Consider the following 18,263-nt stretch of genomic DNA (forward strand, 5'->3'; position numbering starts at 1 on the left):
ATCCATTGTTACACACTGTTGTCCGTGGATGAGATACTAATATGGTTGACGTATGTTAGCTATAACGTTCACAACCGATTAACGGATCTTCCAATGAAGAAAATGTTTATTCGCTAGGTTTATCAATGATACAATAAGCCTATGACATGAAAAGTGAAATATATCAACTGCTTTCTATGATTAAATGATATCTCCAGCAAATACGAGATCAATACATGTGACTCCAACCGTATTAGCTTGTGAAGGAGCAGATTTCACATCCAGCTTCATATACTTGCTCATGAAATCAATTAATTTACTATTATCTTGTTTTGAAGTATCTATATTCCAATCCCCCAAAACTATCATCCGCGTATTTTTACGGGAATATAAAAAGTTGAAAATTTTGAATCCATTGGTAATTAGATTATATAAATCTTTCCGCAGATCACTGAACAATGAGTTTTCAAATACGAGAAAGGCAAACACGCATCATATGTGATACAACGGTAAAATTTTATCATGTTTTGATGATAACTAAAATGGCATGTAGCAAAAATTATGTTGATACGTTAGATACAACAAGAGATCACAATAAAAAAAGTACGGGTGTGTAATGTCAGAGACATAACTGGATGTCGTGAATACGAATAAAACTAACACTCTCTCTTTATACTTTCGAATACCAATTAGTTGATCGATTGTGTGAATTGTGTAAGTTTTCCTCTTTTTCACTACTAGAATTTGAAACAATACTCCTAAACTAAAGTACAGATTAGTTACATTAAACATTCTGACACACAATTAAATATTACGAAATAACCAGTATAGTTCTTTATGATAAAATAATGGTGGTTTTGAAAGGAACCTTTCATTAATGGTTTCTAAGTTGGTGCTATGCATTTTATATAGCAAATCACCAGAAAGTTCTACTACAAACTACAAGTGGTATCAAAATGGGACGTATGCAGTATAGTGCAGAAAATTTCGCATTATTCTTTGGGTGTACAATTATTGTTCTAAATAGAATTTTGATGTCAATCATTTCGTATCGGTTTTAAATATTTCAGTGAAAAAAGTTATCAAAATACCGTACGAGATAAATTTCTGGCATTCAGAAGGGCCAAATTGTGTAATTCTCTAAGATATTAAACACTGTTGCGAATTTTGCACTGCGAAAATTGCACAAAGCTTATCAAATTATCCTGAAAACTGGCTCTGTGAGCGTTTGAGGCTTTACACCACGCAAAAGATCTACTTTCATTCGGCTGAATCTTACTACATAGTCGGCTGCTCGGTCATCCATGGAAGTTGACCATCAATGTCAACTTCCCTCTCTGAGCAGCCTAGATTGCCGTGTAGTGTCGGTAGCGGTTTCCCAACTGGCTAAGAATAACGCTACGGTCCACCTGTACCGGTGGTATAAGTCCACCAAACAGGTAAGCCGTGTGGCATCCGGCGGAATTATTTTCTACCAAGAATTGATCCACTGGTTTCCTGTTCCATGTCGTAAAAGGCCACAAAAATAGGATCTCCTTAGTCAAGGTGTATTTCCGTGCCGATGACTGAATGGCTGCAGGAGGTTAAACAATGCAGTCGTGAACGGAATATCTTGGGGTTTTCCCTTACTGTGTTAAGCGAAGCTCTGGCACAGTGGACGACTTCTTTCTTCGCAACTCGTGGGATTTAAATGATTAAAACATTTAAAAAAATCCTTACATGGTTCGCTATAGGCGATTATAAGCCAATATATTTGGTTTCTTCTAGTTGTTGTAGGATAAGTGCTAGAGATGGGGTGTTCATTACTCTAATTGATAATGGTTAGAGTGGCACAAATCAATCTCCAGCATAAACGTACAGCAACTATAAATCTTTCCAGACTTCTGCAAGAAGGTAAAGCTTCTATAGCTTTGGTTCAAGAACCATATTTCCAAAAGGGAAACTTCTACGTTGGAAAATTGTTAAACCCAGTCTTTGTTGCCTTCAACAAGACCGGTATGACTAATCCACGTGAAATGCCTCGAGCATGCATACTTGCAAATAGTGCTCTCGATGTTTCTCTCATATCGGAGCTCACAACTCGGGATATTTGTGCTGTCACAGTTGATATGACTATTGATGGCATAGACAGAAAATATGTCTATTGTTCGGCATATTTGCCGCATAACCAACCTTCGCCAAGCGATGACTTCAAAAAAGTTGTATCATACTGTTGCAAAAGTGATTTACCGCTTGTAATCGGCAGTGACATAAATGCTCACCATATCATTTGGGGCAGCACAGATATAAATTCGAGAGGCTCTGATATGATGGAATTTGTGAACAGTACAAACCTGCACATAGTCAATGCAGGAAACCGTCCAACTTTTGCGAGATCTGGAAGAGAGGAGGTTTTGGACGTAACTCTCTGCTCTGATAGAATTGCGCATGAGTTGGTGAATTGGCTCGTCTCCGATGAGCTCGAACCTTCGTTGTCTGATCATAAGTACATATTCTTTGATCATTCAAACGTTAAATTTGATATTATCACATATCGTAATCCCAAATCTACAAACTGGGGCCTCTATGAAGAGGGCTTGGCGACTAGATTTTACGGGTACCAACCAACAATTGAAACCCCAATTGATTTGGAAAATGTTGTCGACGAGACAAATTCACTCATAGTTGCAGCATATGAAGAGGCTTGTCCACTTCGGATTGTGCGAGCTACTAGAGGAACTCCTTGGTGGAATGCTGAACTTGCTAGACTAAGGAAACTATGCAGAAGAGCTTGGAACCACCGACGCAGAAATGGGTCGGAGGCATTCGTGTCGGCTCGAAGGGCTTACAAAAATGCTCTTCGATCGTCTGAGCGAAGTGGTTGGAAAAGCCTCTGCACAAATGTCTCTAGTCTCAACGAGGCTAGCAGATTAAATAAGTTACTTTCGAAGTCTAAGGACTTTAATGTCAGTTTCTTAAGAACTTCAGATGGTGAACACTTGTCTGATGAAGGTGATGTACTTCACTATCTTTTTAACACTCACTTTCCAGGATGTATGGATCCATCACCGACAGCTCTTCCCGAGACTTTTTCAGGTAGTTACAATTCTTGGGCCCTTGCTCGAAGCGTTGTGACGATTGAATCGGTCAAATGGGCAGTTGAGAGTTTTTCTCCGTACAAGTCTCCTGGGAAGGATGGAGTTTTCCCAGTGTTACTGCAGAAAGGGTATGAACATTTCAAACATGTTTTGAAGAAAATACTTACTTTTAGTCTTGCGACAGGATATATTCCAAGAGCCTGGCAGGAAATAATTGTCAAATTTATTCCCAAAGGCGGTCGCGACACTTATGAGGAAGCGAAGAGTTTCAGGCCTATCAGTCTTACCTCATTTCTTCTTAAAATAGTGGAACGCATAGTCGATCACTATATCAGGAATGTTAGTTTGGGTGTGCATCCGCTACATGGAATGCAACATGCTTACCAGCGTGGAAAGTCCACTACAACCCTGTTACATGATGTTGTGTACAACATTGAAAAAGCTTTCTCACTAAAGCAATCTTGCTTGGGAGTTTTCCTAGATATTGAAGGTGTCTTTGATAACGTGTCTTTCAATTCAATTCTGGAGGCAGCCCGTGGTCAAGGCATACCTTCAAGTATCACAAATTGGATACACGCAATGCTTAGCAATCGACTTCCTTGCTCATCGCTTCGGCAAGCAGAGATTAGAAAGCTGAGTGTCTGTGGGTGTCCTCAAGGTGGTGTACTATCCCCACTTTTATGGAACCTAGTCGCTGATGGTTTGTTAAGGAAACTTAATAACCTTGGATTTCCGACTTATGGTTTTGCCGACGATTATCATATATTGATGACCGGTATAAGCATTAACACTTTTTTTGATTTAATGCAACAAGCCCTGCGATCTATTGAACAATGGTGTTGTCAGGTTGGATTATCTGTAAATCCGGGCAAAACATCAATGGTGCTTTTCACTCATCGTAGGATAATCACAGGAGCTCGTCCGTTACAGTTCTTCGGTTCAGAGGATACTGTGGTCGATCAAGTTAAATACGTCGGGGTTATTCTTGACTCAAAACTGAATTGGTCAGCTCACATTGATTTCAGGATTAAAAGAGCTTGCATGGCTTTCGGCCAATGCAGACGAGCTTTTGGAAAATCATGGGGACTCAAACCCAGATATATTCATTGGATCTACACAACTATTGTTAGACCAATTTTAGCATATGGATGTCTTGTATGGTGGCAGAAAGGCGAAGTCGCGACAGTTCAGTCAAAGCTAAATCATCTCCAAAGGATGGTCCTAATGGCGATGACAGGAGCATTCACGACAACTCCTACTGCTGCTCTAGAGGCGCTACTGTGCATTAAACCACTACTTGTGTTCCTAAAACAAGAAGCATTATCTTGTGCATACCGTCTTAAGGTTACAGGGCTTTGGAACAGTAACCCATTAGATTATGCTACCAGCCACACTCGCTTGTGGTCTCAAATGGTTACGTGGGATGAGTATTTACTAGCTCCTAGTGACCTAACTCTCACATGTAGTTTTCCTTTCAAAACATTCAATGTGAGCTATACTCTTCGTGAGGAATGGTTGTCTGGTTATTTGGGACGACATCTTGATGAACACATAGTTTGTTATACGGACGGTTCTCTGTTGAATGGTCGTGCTGGTGCTGGTGTCTACTGTCGTGAAATGAGGCTGAAACAGTCTCATTCACTTGGTAGATACTGTACTGTGTTCCAATCAGAAATCTACGCGATTCTGTGTGAAGTACAGCAGAGGATCTGTGGTAAACGAATTTATTTTTGTTCCGACAGTCAGGCAGCCTTAAAAGCACTCAGTTCGAATGACTCACGGTCGAATCTAGCGATCGCATGTCGAACTCAAATTGAAGACCTCAGCATTTCAAATGCTGTTTACTTCTTATGGGTACCCGGCCATTCTGGTATTACTGGAAATTAATTGGGCTGATGAGTTGGCTAGAGCTGGTGCAACGAATGATTTCGTTGGTCCTGAACCAGCTTTACCACTTTCTACTAGTTGGATAAAGCACAAGATTCGTTCTTGGGCTGCATCCAAACATGCCAGCTACTGGCGCAGCTTGCAAACTTGCGCTCAGACAAAAGCATTTCTACCAGATTTAAATCTGAAAATGTCAAAGTGTCTACTGCATTTCTCCAAGCATCATTGCAGTATTCTGGTCAGAGCTCTGACTGGACATTGCAAACTCAATTATCACATGGCTACTATTCAACGTGCTGAGTATTATTCGTGTGATTTGTGTGAATGCGATTATGGTACTTCATATCATCTGATATGTAACTGTCCCGCATTGACGCAGCTACGTATCCGGGTTTTTGGTTCTCCATACATGGTTGAGTCTGTGTATGCGGAGCTAAAATTGAAGGATATTCTCTCGTTTCTCACCCAATGTGGTAAGGAGCTATAGTCGGAAGGGTTCAACGTTCTTCCTGGAGTGAATGAATCCCTTCTGTATTCACCTTAAATAGGGTTTAGCAGATTGTTTGGCATCCTTTAGGGCGTACCGAATTTACTTCTGCTCGTACATACTGCGAATCGTTCTGCATTCTTCCGGGAGTGCAGAATGGTGTCGCTTTTGTAAGATCTCTAACTCCTCTCGGAGGTTGGAGGTTTTATTAACAGCAAACTGTTCGGGACCTCGTAGAGATTCAGAATTTACTTCTGCTTCCACTAAATGTGATCCTCAGCAGATTGTTCGGCATCCCTTAGGGATGCAGAATTTACTTCTGCTTTTATGTGTTTTTGTGTCGTCAATTTTTCCCATTCTCCTAGTCCAACCCTTACCATTTCCTTTCAATCCTTCCCTCTTATATATCGGGAAAATGATGCTAAAAACAAATAGATGGCAAGGCACAAATCTCCAAATATCAAGAGGAACGTGCCATTTGAGCCAATTTGTTCTGATTCCTGATTCCTGAAGTTGGTGCTATGCATTTTATATAGCAAATCACCAGAAAGCTCTACTACAAACTACAAGTGGTATCAAAATGGGACGTATACAGTATAGTGCAGAAAATTTCGCATTATTCTTTGGGTGTACAATTATTGTTCTAAATAGAACTATACAGAATTTTGATGTCAAACATTTCGTATCGGTTTTAAATATTTCAGTGGAAAAAGTTATCAAAATACCGTACGAGATAAATTTCTGGCATTCAGAAGGGCCAAATTGTGTAATTCTCTAAGATATTAAACACTGTTGCGAATTTTGCACTGCGAAAATTGCACAAAGCTTATCAAATTATCCTGAAAACTGGCTCTGTGAGCGTTTGAGGCTTTACACCACGCAAAAGATCTACTTTCATTGCCGACTGCTCCTCCTGGCGACCGAAGTCCAATTGAGACTTTCACGCTTTATACTTGGTTTGTTCTTACTGATGTTGGTGGGAGAACCTCACCTCGACATCCAGTTTCGTCTGCAGCAAAGAAATGAACAGTTATTATTCAAAAATTTCCTTTTCTATTTGTTCAGTAGATTCTGATTTGTGCCTGACTACCTCAAAACCGTCGTCCGGATGCGAAAAAGGCAAGCAAGCGTGCTGAATTTTTTTCAAGTTTTAGAAAATTTTCAATTATTTTTAGGGTTTTTTGATGCTGTTGAAAATTTAATCACGAATTCCTAATCATATTACCAATAGCTTGTAGAAAAAAAAATGTTGTTGGGTTAAGTACATCAAAAGATATTCGTGGTAAAGTTCTGCCCATTCTTGTACAGGGTAAATTTTGAAAAGGCGCCCCATAGTAAAGTAAGTCGTATTCAGGACAAAATAACTGATTTGAATAATTCTGGAATTAGGAACTAGACCTAAGCTGAAGAACTAGATTCAGAACTTAGAACAGACTCAGAATTCTGTTGGATTTTAGTAGACTACAATTTCGAAACTGAAATCAGTTCCAGAATCTTTTTCCAGAATCCAGTTCAGCACGCAGGCTCTGAATTCTAAACCCATGTTCCGGAACTAAACTCTGAAGCTTGAAGACGATTTCTCGCCACGACTACCAAAATGGGTTACATATAGTACAGTAAAATGTCACATAATTCTTTGGGAGTATTATTATGATTCTAAAAAGAATCGAACAGAAGAATCCTGGAAAATGGAACTGGACTTGAGTTCAAGAACTAAATTTAGAACTAAGAGCAGACTCAGAGTCTCGGCTTGATGCCCGGAAAGCGAATGAGAGTTTCTACCTGAGCGTTTGAGGTTTTAACCACGCAGAAGGTGCACTCTCCGTCGCTGTTGGTCGCTCCCTCGACGACCAGAAAGCAAATGATAAATCATTCTAACGACGTTTGCTTCCATCCAACACACAAGAAGAAATGATCGATTTTCGATCACGGTTCCCCTTTTATACGCATTCAGATGAAGATATGTGCCTGACTACCTCAAAATCGTCGTCCTTGCGCGAAAAACCCAAGCAAAAGTAAAGAGTTTTCCGCGTTGTTCTCAAAGTTTTAGAAAACTTCATTTTTGAGTTGTTTGTGGTTATCTCACACTGTTCAAAATAATATCCTAAATTCCTGATCATATTTTTGATGAAATGGCGAAAGAATTATGTTGCTGCCCTTAATACAAGTCGAGATATTCACGATTAAGTTCTGCCCATTCTTCCATATGGCTAATTTTGAAAAGGTACCCCATAGTAAAGTAAGTCGTATTCACGACAAAAACAACCTATCTCTCTGAGAGAGTAAAGTTTAAAAAGGTGCATCATAGTGAAGTAAGTCGTATTCACGACAAAATGAGGTGTACTTGATGCGCATAAAAACATGAAATATTTTTAGAAAATAACACTTTTTAAACAAATTTGGATTTTTAGCGATGGTTGGTTTTTTCCTTTCGCCACATTTAAACCTGTATTTTTCAGGATAATTTCATTATTTCATTATGTGTATATCATTTCATATCGTTCTGTAATTTACCTTTCTGCTAATACTTTGAGGGCACTTCCTGCGCTAGAGTCCCCAGAGGTCCATCTGAAAGGAAGATTACTACAAAATAATAGTTAGTTCAAATTAACATATTGAAAATAGCATTTTGAGGCATTCAGAAATGTCATGTCTATATTATTTTAATTTGGCGATATAAACAGTATTGATCAGAAAAAAGTAACGTTATGTGAGCAAGGCTCAGAATCAAAGCAAAGGTTTTTATTACTACACCTTTTCTTTTTTTTTTTTTTCAATCGAAGTAATATAAACAATTTTAAACTTTTTAAAAATTACGTTTCACGAAGAAGTTAGTTGATATAACTTTGACAGTTGCTCAGCTGTTTTTCAACAAATCCCAATAAATTTTACACCATCGAATTTGATTTTTCCCCCTTCCAAGTTTTTTTCATGCGCCCAATATGCCCTATCTGCTTTCCAATTTTCTTTCGTTTGACATAAACCTCGCATAGAAAATATTGAATACTTCAACTTTACCAAGTCATAACTTTGTTGTTAGTCAACCGATCTTCAAAATTTGTTCACCATTGCAAAGGTACTACTTCAACAAATAAAATGCACTGTAAAAAACTAAAAATAGGGTTGTCTACCCAAAGTTATAATGAAAACTGTAGAAAGATGACCTAAGAAAAGATGAGACTTTTTACAATGATCGTAAATATACGAAAATCCAAAGCGATGACCTATATATTTTTATACATCATTCGATTGCTAGTGATACCAGCTACAATTTTCGTTCAACTATCATTCCTGCACAATCAAAAGAAAACATTAAACAATCGATGAATTTATGAATATATATGAATTTTTCATATTTTTTAACACGTTTGTAAAAAACTCAAAAATTCAAGCGATGACATGTACATTTTTTTGATTCAAAATATTGAAATCATTACCAGAAACAATGTATTGATGATCAAAATTATATATCCGTTCAAAGAATCTCAAGAAATTTGGTACAAATACAGAGAATTTCTATTATTGGGAAAATTTTGCCAAAAAAATCAAATCAAAACTTTGAAATTTTATGCCATATATTTTTTTATTATTTTAGTTGGAAATTTATTATGAACAAAATTTACAAAAAAAAACTGAAACTTGGATTTCACTGAAAATCGTAAAAATTTTGGTAAGTGAACCTAAACTCTAAAAATAATTATGTTTTTGTATTAGACAAAAGATCCAACCAATTTTTATGCACAACCCAAACGGAATTGATTACTACTAAAATTAGGTTTTTTTGTTTAAAGTTTTCCGTAAAATCTCAAAAAATCGGTAGAAGTTAAGAAATTTCAAAATTTCTTATATATATTGCGTTCCAACGTTTCTGCAAATCAAAGTGAAAATATTGGAATACGTTTTGATTTCATCTGTTTCTAAAAGACGTAGAATTTGTTTTTTATTAATAAAATAAATTTTGTGACAACACAAAAAATTTTAAATTATTTCAATGGTTTTGTACAATAAGAAACAGAACGTAAAATTATATGAATTTCATATACTAACCCATGGCAAAAGAAACCAAATACAATTTAAAAATAATTATTGCTTGATTTTTGTTTTACAAGCAATTAAGAACAAAAACATATATCTTTAATTTTCCGCTATCCTAAACGACATCAATTATAATCGATAGAATATTAAAATTTAAATATCACAAACTTATAATTATTTCGGATTGTATAGAATTCGAAAATTATTTGAATTTTCTAATAGTAAACAATTCAGAAAAAAGTAGAATTCTGAATTTAGCACAAAAAATCACACGAAATTAAGTAAAACTTGTTTTTATCCACCTAGTTGTGTAGTGATGCCTTTCTCATATATCTCTTATTCTCATATAAAAAATGTATTCTTCAAACAGTTTTGTTTGATTTTTGAAAAACATGAAAGCTAGTGCATGAACTAGCATAACCTACAAAATGAAACACTTCTCAGAACGGTTAGGCCAACTTGCTCAGTGTAGTGAGTTCCACTATTCCAGGTACTTATGAAACTGGAATCGCCTCGAATGTTGGCTTTGCAGCTGCCTTTGCGATTAGCAGCAATCAACCAATCTATTACAATTGTCTTCGTCTCGAAAAACAACCTCTCCGTTTGAATGCTTTCCACTGAATGAAACCCTACACCTATGCTATCAGAACTAATTGGTTCAAGTGGCATGTTCCCCTAGTTATTTTGAGATTTGTGCCTTGCCGTAGCTTTTCATCAACTTCCTGATGGAAAGGGAAGGATAAAAAAAAATGGAAGGGAATTGGGAAGTGAGTGAGGTGGGAAAACAGTACAAAACATAAAAAAATAAATCGTTCTGCATCCACGAAAGGATGTTGAACGATCTGCTGGTGCCAAAATGCACGGTTAAAAAAACTTCCAATCCCCGAGAGGATTTAGAGATTTTACAAAAGCGACACCATTCTGCATTCCCAGAAGAATGTAGAACGATTTCTTCCCGAATGTGCACATGAATTAATTCAACAAAAAGACAAATATACCTTACTTTCATATATAGCTAATAAATGCCTTACATGATACGAATATTTTTCAATGAAAAAACCCAATGTTCGAACATAATTTAAAAAAAATTTAAAAAATATCTCCTCCGCCTTTTTTTATAAACATGCTCGAAAATATTTTCTGTCAAATACAAGAAACGGATTTTTTTCGTTTGCCTCAATGTTAGATATAGCAGTTTAAAAATAACCTGTTTTTGAACTAGTTTTGCTCATAACGCTACCTGAATACGCCAGTCATTAAAAAATTGGTTTTAACAAACTCTAAAAGATGTTCAAAGATACCTAATACGAAAAGTGAAAAATAAAAATGCTAGAGCAAAAAATCTGATTTTTTGAGGAACACCTCAAGTTGCTCTTCAAAAACAGCTGCAACATTAAAACCGTTGCAGATATTACAATGGTGTCCTCAGCAAAGCTGCTCGATATAAGTTTATCTACAATTTTGCCGAAGGATGCAGTCCTCTATCACAACACATCCGGAAAATAAGTTTTGCATCACCTTAATAATAAGAGCCACCCTAATACCATGTACATCGACATATGGCTTATCTTCACTGATCATTTGTTTTGAAGACATCATAGCTCTAAAGTATAAGGTTAAGCCACAAATGTTTTTGTCTCCCTAAATTGTGGATCCGAACCACTGTGCAATGCAATTTAACTCGGAAATTTCAAAATTTCCGATCTTTTACCTATTTTTTGAGATTCTACGGCAAACCTACAACAGAATCAGAATTTTAGTAGTTATCAATTGCGTTTGGGTTGTGCATAAAAATTGTTTAGATCTCTTGTTCAATACAAAAATATACTTTTAGAGTTTTAGGTTATTTACTAAAATTTTTAAAATTTTCTGTGAAATCCAAGTTTCAGTTTATTTTTGTAAATTTTGTTTATAATATATTTCCAACTAAAATAATAAAAAAATATATGTCATAAAATTTCAAAGTTTTGATTTGATTTTGTTTGGCAAAATTTTCCCAATAATAGAAATTCTCTGTATTTGTACCAAATTTCTTGAGCTTCTTTGAACGGATATATAATTTTGGTCATCAATACATTGTTTCTGGTAATGATTCCAATATTTTGAATCAAAAAAATGTACATGTCATCGCTTTAATTTTTGAGTTATATACAAACATGTGAAAAAAAATGAAAAATTCATATATATTTATAAATTCATCGATTTCTCAATGTTTTCTTTTGATTGTGCAGGAATGATAGTTGAACGAAAATTGTAGCTGGTATCACTAGCAATCGAATGATGTGTAAAAATATATAGGTCATCGCTTTGAATTTCGATCATTGTAAAAAGTCTCATCTTTTCTTAGGTCATCTATCTACAGTTTTCATTATAACTTTGAGTAGACAACCCTATTTTTAGTGCATTATATTTGTGGAAGTAGTACCTTTCCAATGGTGAACAAATTTTGAAGATCGGTTGACTAACAACAAAGTTATGACTCGGTAAAGGTGTCGCATGAATGCAGATAGGGCACATTTTGAGCTTGAAAAAAACTTGGAACGGGAAAAATCAGATTTTCATTAGTTTTTCCTAAACGACGTCAATAATGATATACTTAAAATAATCTACGAACTTCACAAAATTCGAGAGTGTAAAATTTATCGAAATTGGTCAAGCAACAACTGAGCTATGATAGCTCAAAGTTACCGTTCAAACTATTTTTGAGGCTTGGTGCTCCGCGTAACTTTTTTAGGCTTGGTATTAGGAGTGAGAAAAACTTTATGCTTGAGGGAGTAAGGATTCTTGAGTGCAAGCAATTGTACTTCGAAGGAGGAAACTTGAACACTTATCGACCTCCAGATTGGATTCGAGTGGAATTCGCTGGATCAGCCTTGCCTAGCCATGTCCACATCGATAGAGTTCGCCTACCTGTTCGGCTTTTCCTACCGAATGTTATGAATTGCACGAACTGCAAAAATTCGAACACAGAGCTATTTATTGTAGTAATAGGCCGAAATGTTTTAAGTGTGAAGGGAACCTTTCAGATAATGATTGCAGTAAAGAAATTGAAAAATGTATTTATTGTGGAGAGAGCCCTCATGATTTTGTCAAATTTACAAACCAATCCCGGAACTAGCACAAAATTCAGTGAGCTCCGTTTCATAGCCACCAACAGCATTACTGAAGTTTTCGGAAATTGCAGACTGAATTTTCTTAGCATTCAATATTTCTGAACCCCTAAAGACCTTCATAACGACATTCCACTTTTTTGAAGCAGTTATCGAGTCAATGGTCCATTCTCTCTGGGTTTGTTTCATTTAATGGATAATTTATCATCCGCCGCAAATGATTCATTCACTGTCCTGCAGTGAAATTGTCGAAGCATCATTCCAAAACTTGATTTATTTACAGTTTTATTGCATAATCAAAAACTGTGATGTATTTGCTTTGTGCGAAACATGACTTACATAAAACATTACTTTAAATTTTAATGACTTTTACATTATACATTTTTATAGAGACTCTCCGTATGGTGGAGTGCTTTTAGGAATTAAGAAATGCTATTCCTGTTATAGATTAAGCATTTGCAGAACAAGCCAAAAATAAACGCTTTCCTGGCCAACAACTAACAGAAAGCCTACAATCCCTTGGAGGTATATGCAAAACAAAATGCTTGCAAGACGTTTTCGCTCATCCGAAAATCTAATAAAATTGTATCAGACTACATCCAAAGATGAAATATGGATGCGTTTTCTTTCGTTCCGCTGAAAACTCCCATATAATCAAATTAGAGAGAATTCAGTACTGTTGTTTGCGAACTGTCTTAGGCTGCATGCATTCAACAAGATTCATGATAGTATATTTTAATCATATGTCACAGGAAACAACCCTTCAAGATATATTCCTATTCGTGTCAGCCTCCTAAATGTCCCTGAATTAACTTTATGTTTCGACACATCCATGCATCACGAAGTGCGTGGAATCCCGGATCACATACGCTCGATGGCAATGACAAACATATTTTCAAGTAAGTTCAGGCATATTGACTCTGATAAAATGTTTTACACGGACGGATCACGAATTGAAGAGGCTACTGGGTTTGGTATGTTCAACAATAATGTTTCGGCCTCATTTAGGCTTCAAGAACCTGCATCTGTTTATATAGCAGAGTAAGCAGCAGTTCATTATAGCTTGAGTGTAATCGTCCCATTATCTACAAACTATTATTTCCTCTACATAGATAGTGAAATTGAAGCCATTTTCTCAAATATAACTGGCAAGAATAAACCGATTTTTTGGGCAAAATAAAACAGTGCCTAAACGCATTGAATAATAATTATCAATTCACTATAATCTTGGTCCCGTCTCATTGCTCCATTCCAGGTAATGAAAGAGCCGATATTTTAGATAATTTGGTGCTATTGAGGGTGAAATTGAGCGACCGATTGCTTCTAACGAATTCTATAGCGCGTCTCGCTTAAGAACACTTGCAGCTGGCAAGCTTCTTGGGATAAAGATGATCTGAGTCGGTGGATGCATTCAATTATTCCTAAAATATCAACAAAGGTATGGTTCAGGGGGCTGGATGTGACCACCCTCTTACTATGGAAGCTGATTCCTAAAACCGACGCATTTTGTTTTGGTTATTGTCAACAAGATGTTAAGCTACGTGCATACCATACAATCAAACGACACTGATTCTTAGTGTCAGCAGGATCCATAGTACTAGCCGTGCAATGATTCTGTACACTAAGAATCGGCTGCGAAGGCCAAATTCCTCATAAGGAATGTAATGCCAAGACTTTGCTTTGCTTGGTGTCAAAAGTTAATTTCTTTAAACCAAATATATATAGAACTCTAGTCTAGTATTCTCAATAAAACAAATAATTTGACCTCTTTTTGAATAAGAAAAAGAAATTGTGGTTTATTATAGTTTGATTATATTCCATCGAAATCGTTTCCTTATGTTAGTGCAACCGCGTGAAGAAAAATGTGAACGTGTGAACACGGCTTAAACACAGCTTTTGACAGCGAGCTAGAACCAAAGAACCAAAATTTTCGGTTTCAAGCCAATTGTATGCAGATGACAATCGTGCCACCGGGCTGGATGTGACTACCCGAGCAAAATAAAGTAGCAAAATAATAACATGTTTTGCTACTTTGTTTCAGTAACACAGTTTGTTATAATTAAGGATCCGTTAGTTGCTTAAATAACATAACTGATAACAAAAAACTCATGAAACTTATCAAAAAAATAACAAAAGTTAATACATCTGTAACAAAATAGGAACAATTTCAGATTTGCGTGTGATAACAAATTTTGCTAGAAACTTGTTACTTTATGCTATGATCAGTAACAGAAATATAACTTATTTTGTTTTTGGTTTAATATGTCAAATTTTGTTTCAAGTCAAACAATATAATTTTGTATTTCAATCCATTTATTAAAGTAATATTTCAACGCATATTATTTGTTATAATTCAACTTCAAAAATGTCCCATTTTGGCATAATATGCAATTACTCTTGCCATATGTCTTCCGGATTGTCTCGCAGATTCTTGTGCAGCAGTCGTTGGATCCATTCCAGTCAGTATTTTCCTTTCATAAAGGCGTTCTAAAACAGGTAAAAACATAAATGATTTTCTCATGCACACTTCAAAAATTTTACCTTTAACATAGTTGACCTTTTCTTTCTCAAGTGGTTCTTTCCCAGAACTATCGTTTGCCAAGGGCATATGAACTGATGAATTAGCATTGCTGACATCAATCGGTCGACCTGAAGGATTATTAGATGCTCTACCAGTTACAGTTCTGCCGTGAAATCCCTGTGGCCAGAGTTCTTTCATTACAAGTTTAATGAAAATAAAATCACTATCTCCAGCGTGATTCGAGAGCTGAGTTAATTTATCCGCAGATGGATATCCGGGAACTGTCTTAAAATTGAAATTGTCTTCACTTGGCAATAGACGAGATGTTAATGCACATGCTAAACGGTTTGATTTTATGCGTAAATCACGATATGCTGTCGTAATCTTTGTTAAACGTTTTGTTAAACTTAGAATTTTTTTACTAAGTATCTTACAATTGACGCAACCTGAAATCGATTAAGTGAATAATCAAAAAATTAACCAATGATACTATAAAAAATGGGTTTAATAACCTTTTGAAGAGTAATCGCCAACGTTAGCCATATCGTCAGTTGAGGAATCTGTAAAGCTGTTGGTTGCTGGAGATACCCTATTACTTAAGGGGGTCAATATAGACTGCATACGATTTTTTTTCTTTGTGGTATCTCTAATGATTGTTCGAATTGTTTTAGACATAGGTAATTTAGAACGAGAAACGAAATATTCGCCGTTGACATCATCCAATGACGTAAAGTCTGTATCCGAAGATTCTATTAATTTTGATTCTATTCTTGTAACAACTTTCGCATTATTGGTGACAGAAGAGTTGTTAATCTGCAAATATTCTACATGAAACTTAAAAAACTATAACTATTTTTCACTTAAATAAATTTACCGGTGGATGTTTTCCAACTACGTTAGCTGTCTTCATTTCTCTCAATAGATCTGAGTCACATATCGAATTCGTAATAGCTGATCGTCGCGAATTAACTGTGTTCAGTTTGGATTTTCCAGCAAATATGCCTTCAAACTGTTGATTTGCCTCTAAATTCATCACGGCCGTCTCTTTTATGTCGCTGGGATAATCAGAGTTCAGATATCGTTGACGCAGTTTATCTGATTTTACTGTAATATTTTTATTTACAGATTTAGTCGTTGGTTTTGCTTCAGTTGAAATATCAGTAGAATCAAAATCTTGAAGCCTCACCAAAGCGCTTTTAGAAAAACTCTGAACAAAACAAATGTTGTAAATGTTATGTATGGAAAGTTTTTTTACATACCTCCACTGAAGAACAGCGAATCAAGGTTTTCGTAATTTTAGAATTTCGATTAAATTCCGAATTTTGATTTGCAATGCATGGTGTGCATGAACAAATTTGTCTTTTCTTTCGTTGCCGTACTCTGCAAGACCTCTTTATGCCAGGTATATTACAATTTTGCGTTCTCCGTTCTTCCATTTCGCATTCTTCATCAGATTCTGAATGGTTATCGAGATATAGTTTGTCCAACTTCGACCTCTTTTTTGGTGAACATACACTTTCCTTTGAGCTATTTAAATCAGGTTGTTGCAAGCGAGCTCCACTTGATCGGGAGCCGGTAGCTGGTATAGGATGTTGACTTTCTGTTTGTTTTGGTTTCGGAGATCGTTTACTACAATCAGATTTTATGGTCGTTTTTCTTGGAAATTTCTGTAGAAATTAACAATACTTAGTATAACGAAGACGTACAACAATAATTTTGTTACAAACCTGAGGGGAATCGCACTTTCCCGTTGTATCTGAAACATTATGCTGATGAACATTCTGCGAAAAAGTGAGGTTATATATAGTTGATAGTTTTTCGAAAAAATTAAATATTTTTACCTCTTGCTCAGATCGAACTATTTCAGCGACAAATGCAATGTTGTCACGGTTAGATTTCAAACGCAGGTTTGTATTTTGCTTTACCACTCTTGTCTTTTTCTTCTTCATGCTGCACCAGTTGAAAAACTAACCACGATAGGAAAACGTGACCGTTGTTTTTCCGACAATTTTAATTATGCACGTTAAATTAAATATATAGAATTTTAAGTGAAATGTACTCTTCTTGAATTTCTGAATTTTAAAAATATTTGCTAACAATTAGTTATCCACAAAAAGGAGTTAAAAATATGATGTGTACAATCGAAATGTCGTAATTTTCTGCAAAAAAGAGGTACACTGAGATTTTTCATTTGCTTCTATGCGGATTTCCGAAGTTTTGCGATGCGTACCTTCCAGATAAAGGGAAGTGAGTAATATGACAGACATAATTGGAGGACGTGAATACGAATAAAAATGTTAATCGTTCGTATTTGTTGAATGTGTGAATTTCGCAACTTTTAGTACTTCCAGAATTGAAGCGGTGCATTTCTACTAAAGATTGAGTTATTGGCAACAAATATTTTCTATCATACAATTAAACAATGCGGAACGAACGAAGTCAAAAATAGCAACATACGGAATTTTGATGTCGATTATTTGCATATTTCAGTACAGAAATTATCAAAATACTGTACGGAATCTCTGACATCTAGAAGGGCCAAATTGTGTAGTTATCTATAATCTTAAACACTGTTCGGATATAAACGATAGCAAACGCTGTTGCAAATTTTGCTTTAGAAAATTGCATAAAGCTAATAAAATTCATTTAGATTTGCACTACACTGATAGTTTTAATCTCCGATTTGCAAAGAAACAATCTTTATAGTTCTTTAGATAACATTTGGAGCCATTAAAAGGGCTGATTTTGCATAATGTTATCTATTGTTGTCCGATTTTTGTTGTATTTTGCTCCAATGCAAATGACCTGCAGCTGAATGACGCAATCGATCTTCGTTGAAGGGAAACTGGTTTTGTAAACGTCCCGCAATTGATTCAATACTGAACTGAATTATTGATACTGTAACTGGAACTGAGCTCTGGACCTGAACCAACTGGAATGATAGATTTACATAGTAGGAAAGCTTCGTATAGCTCATTGGGAATATATTAATAGTTCTAAAAAGAACCGATTTTTAGAATTCAGAAACTGGACCACAATTCAAGAACTAAACAAAACTCAAAAACTCTATTACCAAATTTTGTCAAAAATTCCTGATCACATTTCCGATAGCTTGTAGAAAAAATATGTTGTTGGTTTAAGTACATCAAGAGATATTCGCGATACAG

The 18,263-nt window shown here is 35.8% G+C and overlaps 2 protein-coding genes across 5 annotated transcripts in view; both read right to left on the reverse strand.

Annotated features, from left to right (window-relative positions):
- Positions 1-18,263, reverse strand: part of LOC131440614 (cyclin-dependent kinase-like 1) — an 85,196-nt gene that overhangs the window by 36,400 nt on the left and 30,533 nt on the right. For 2 of the 4 annotated variants that reach the window (XM_058612054.1, XM_058612051.1), the window contains one exon: positions 7,945-8,013. The exons of 1 other annotated variant lie outside the window; for it this stretch is intronic. In XM_058612054.1, the coding sequence (XP_058468037.1) occupies positions 7,945-8,013 (69 nt within the window). The remainder of the gene's footprint in view (positions 1-7,944; positions 8,014-18,263) is intronic. One more of the 4 variants, XM_058612052.1, reaches the window with a different exon arrangement.
- Positions 14,871-17,092, reverse strand: LOC131440612 (uncharacterized). The gene is made up of 7 exons (XM_058612048.1): positions 16,938-17,092; positions 16,824-16,877; positions 16,356-16,763; positions 15,971-16,303; positions 15,609-15,909; positions 15,117-15,542; positions 14,871-15,062 (listed from the first exon to the last, which is right to left on the reverse strand). The coding sequence occupies exons 1-7, from the start codon at positions 17,043-17,045 to the stop codon at positions 14,935-14,937; spliced, it is 1,758 nt and encodes a 585-aa protein (XP_058468031.1). The 5' UTR covers positions 17,046-17,092; the 3' UTR covers positions 14,871-14,934.

This window comes from Malaya genurostris, chromosome 1, assembly GCF_030247185.1.
Source record: "Malaya genurostris strain Urasoe2022 chromosome 1, Malgen_1.1, whole genome shotgun sequence".
Lineage (NCBI taxonomy): Eukaryota > Metazoa > Arthropoda > Insecta > Diptera > Culicidae > Malaya > Malaya genurostris.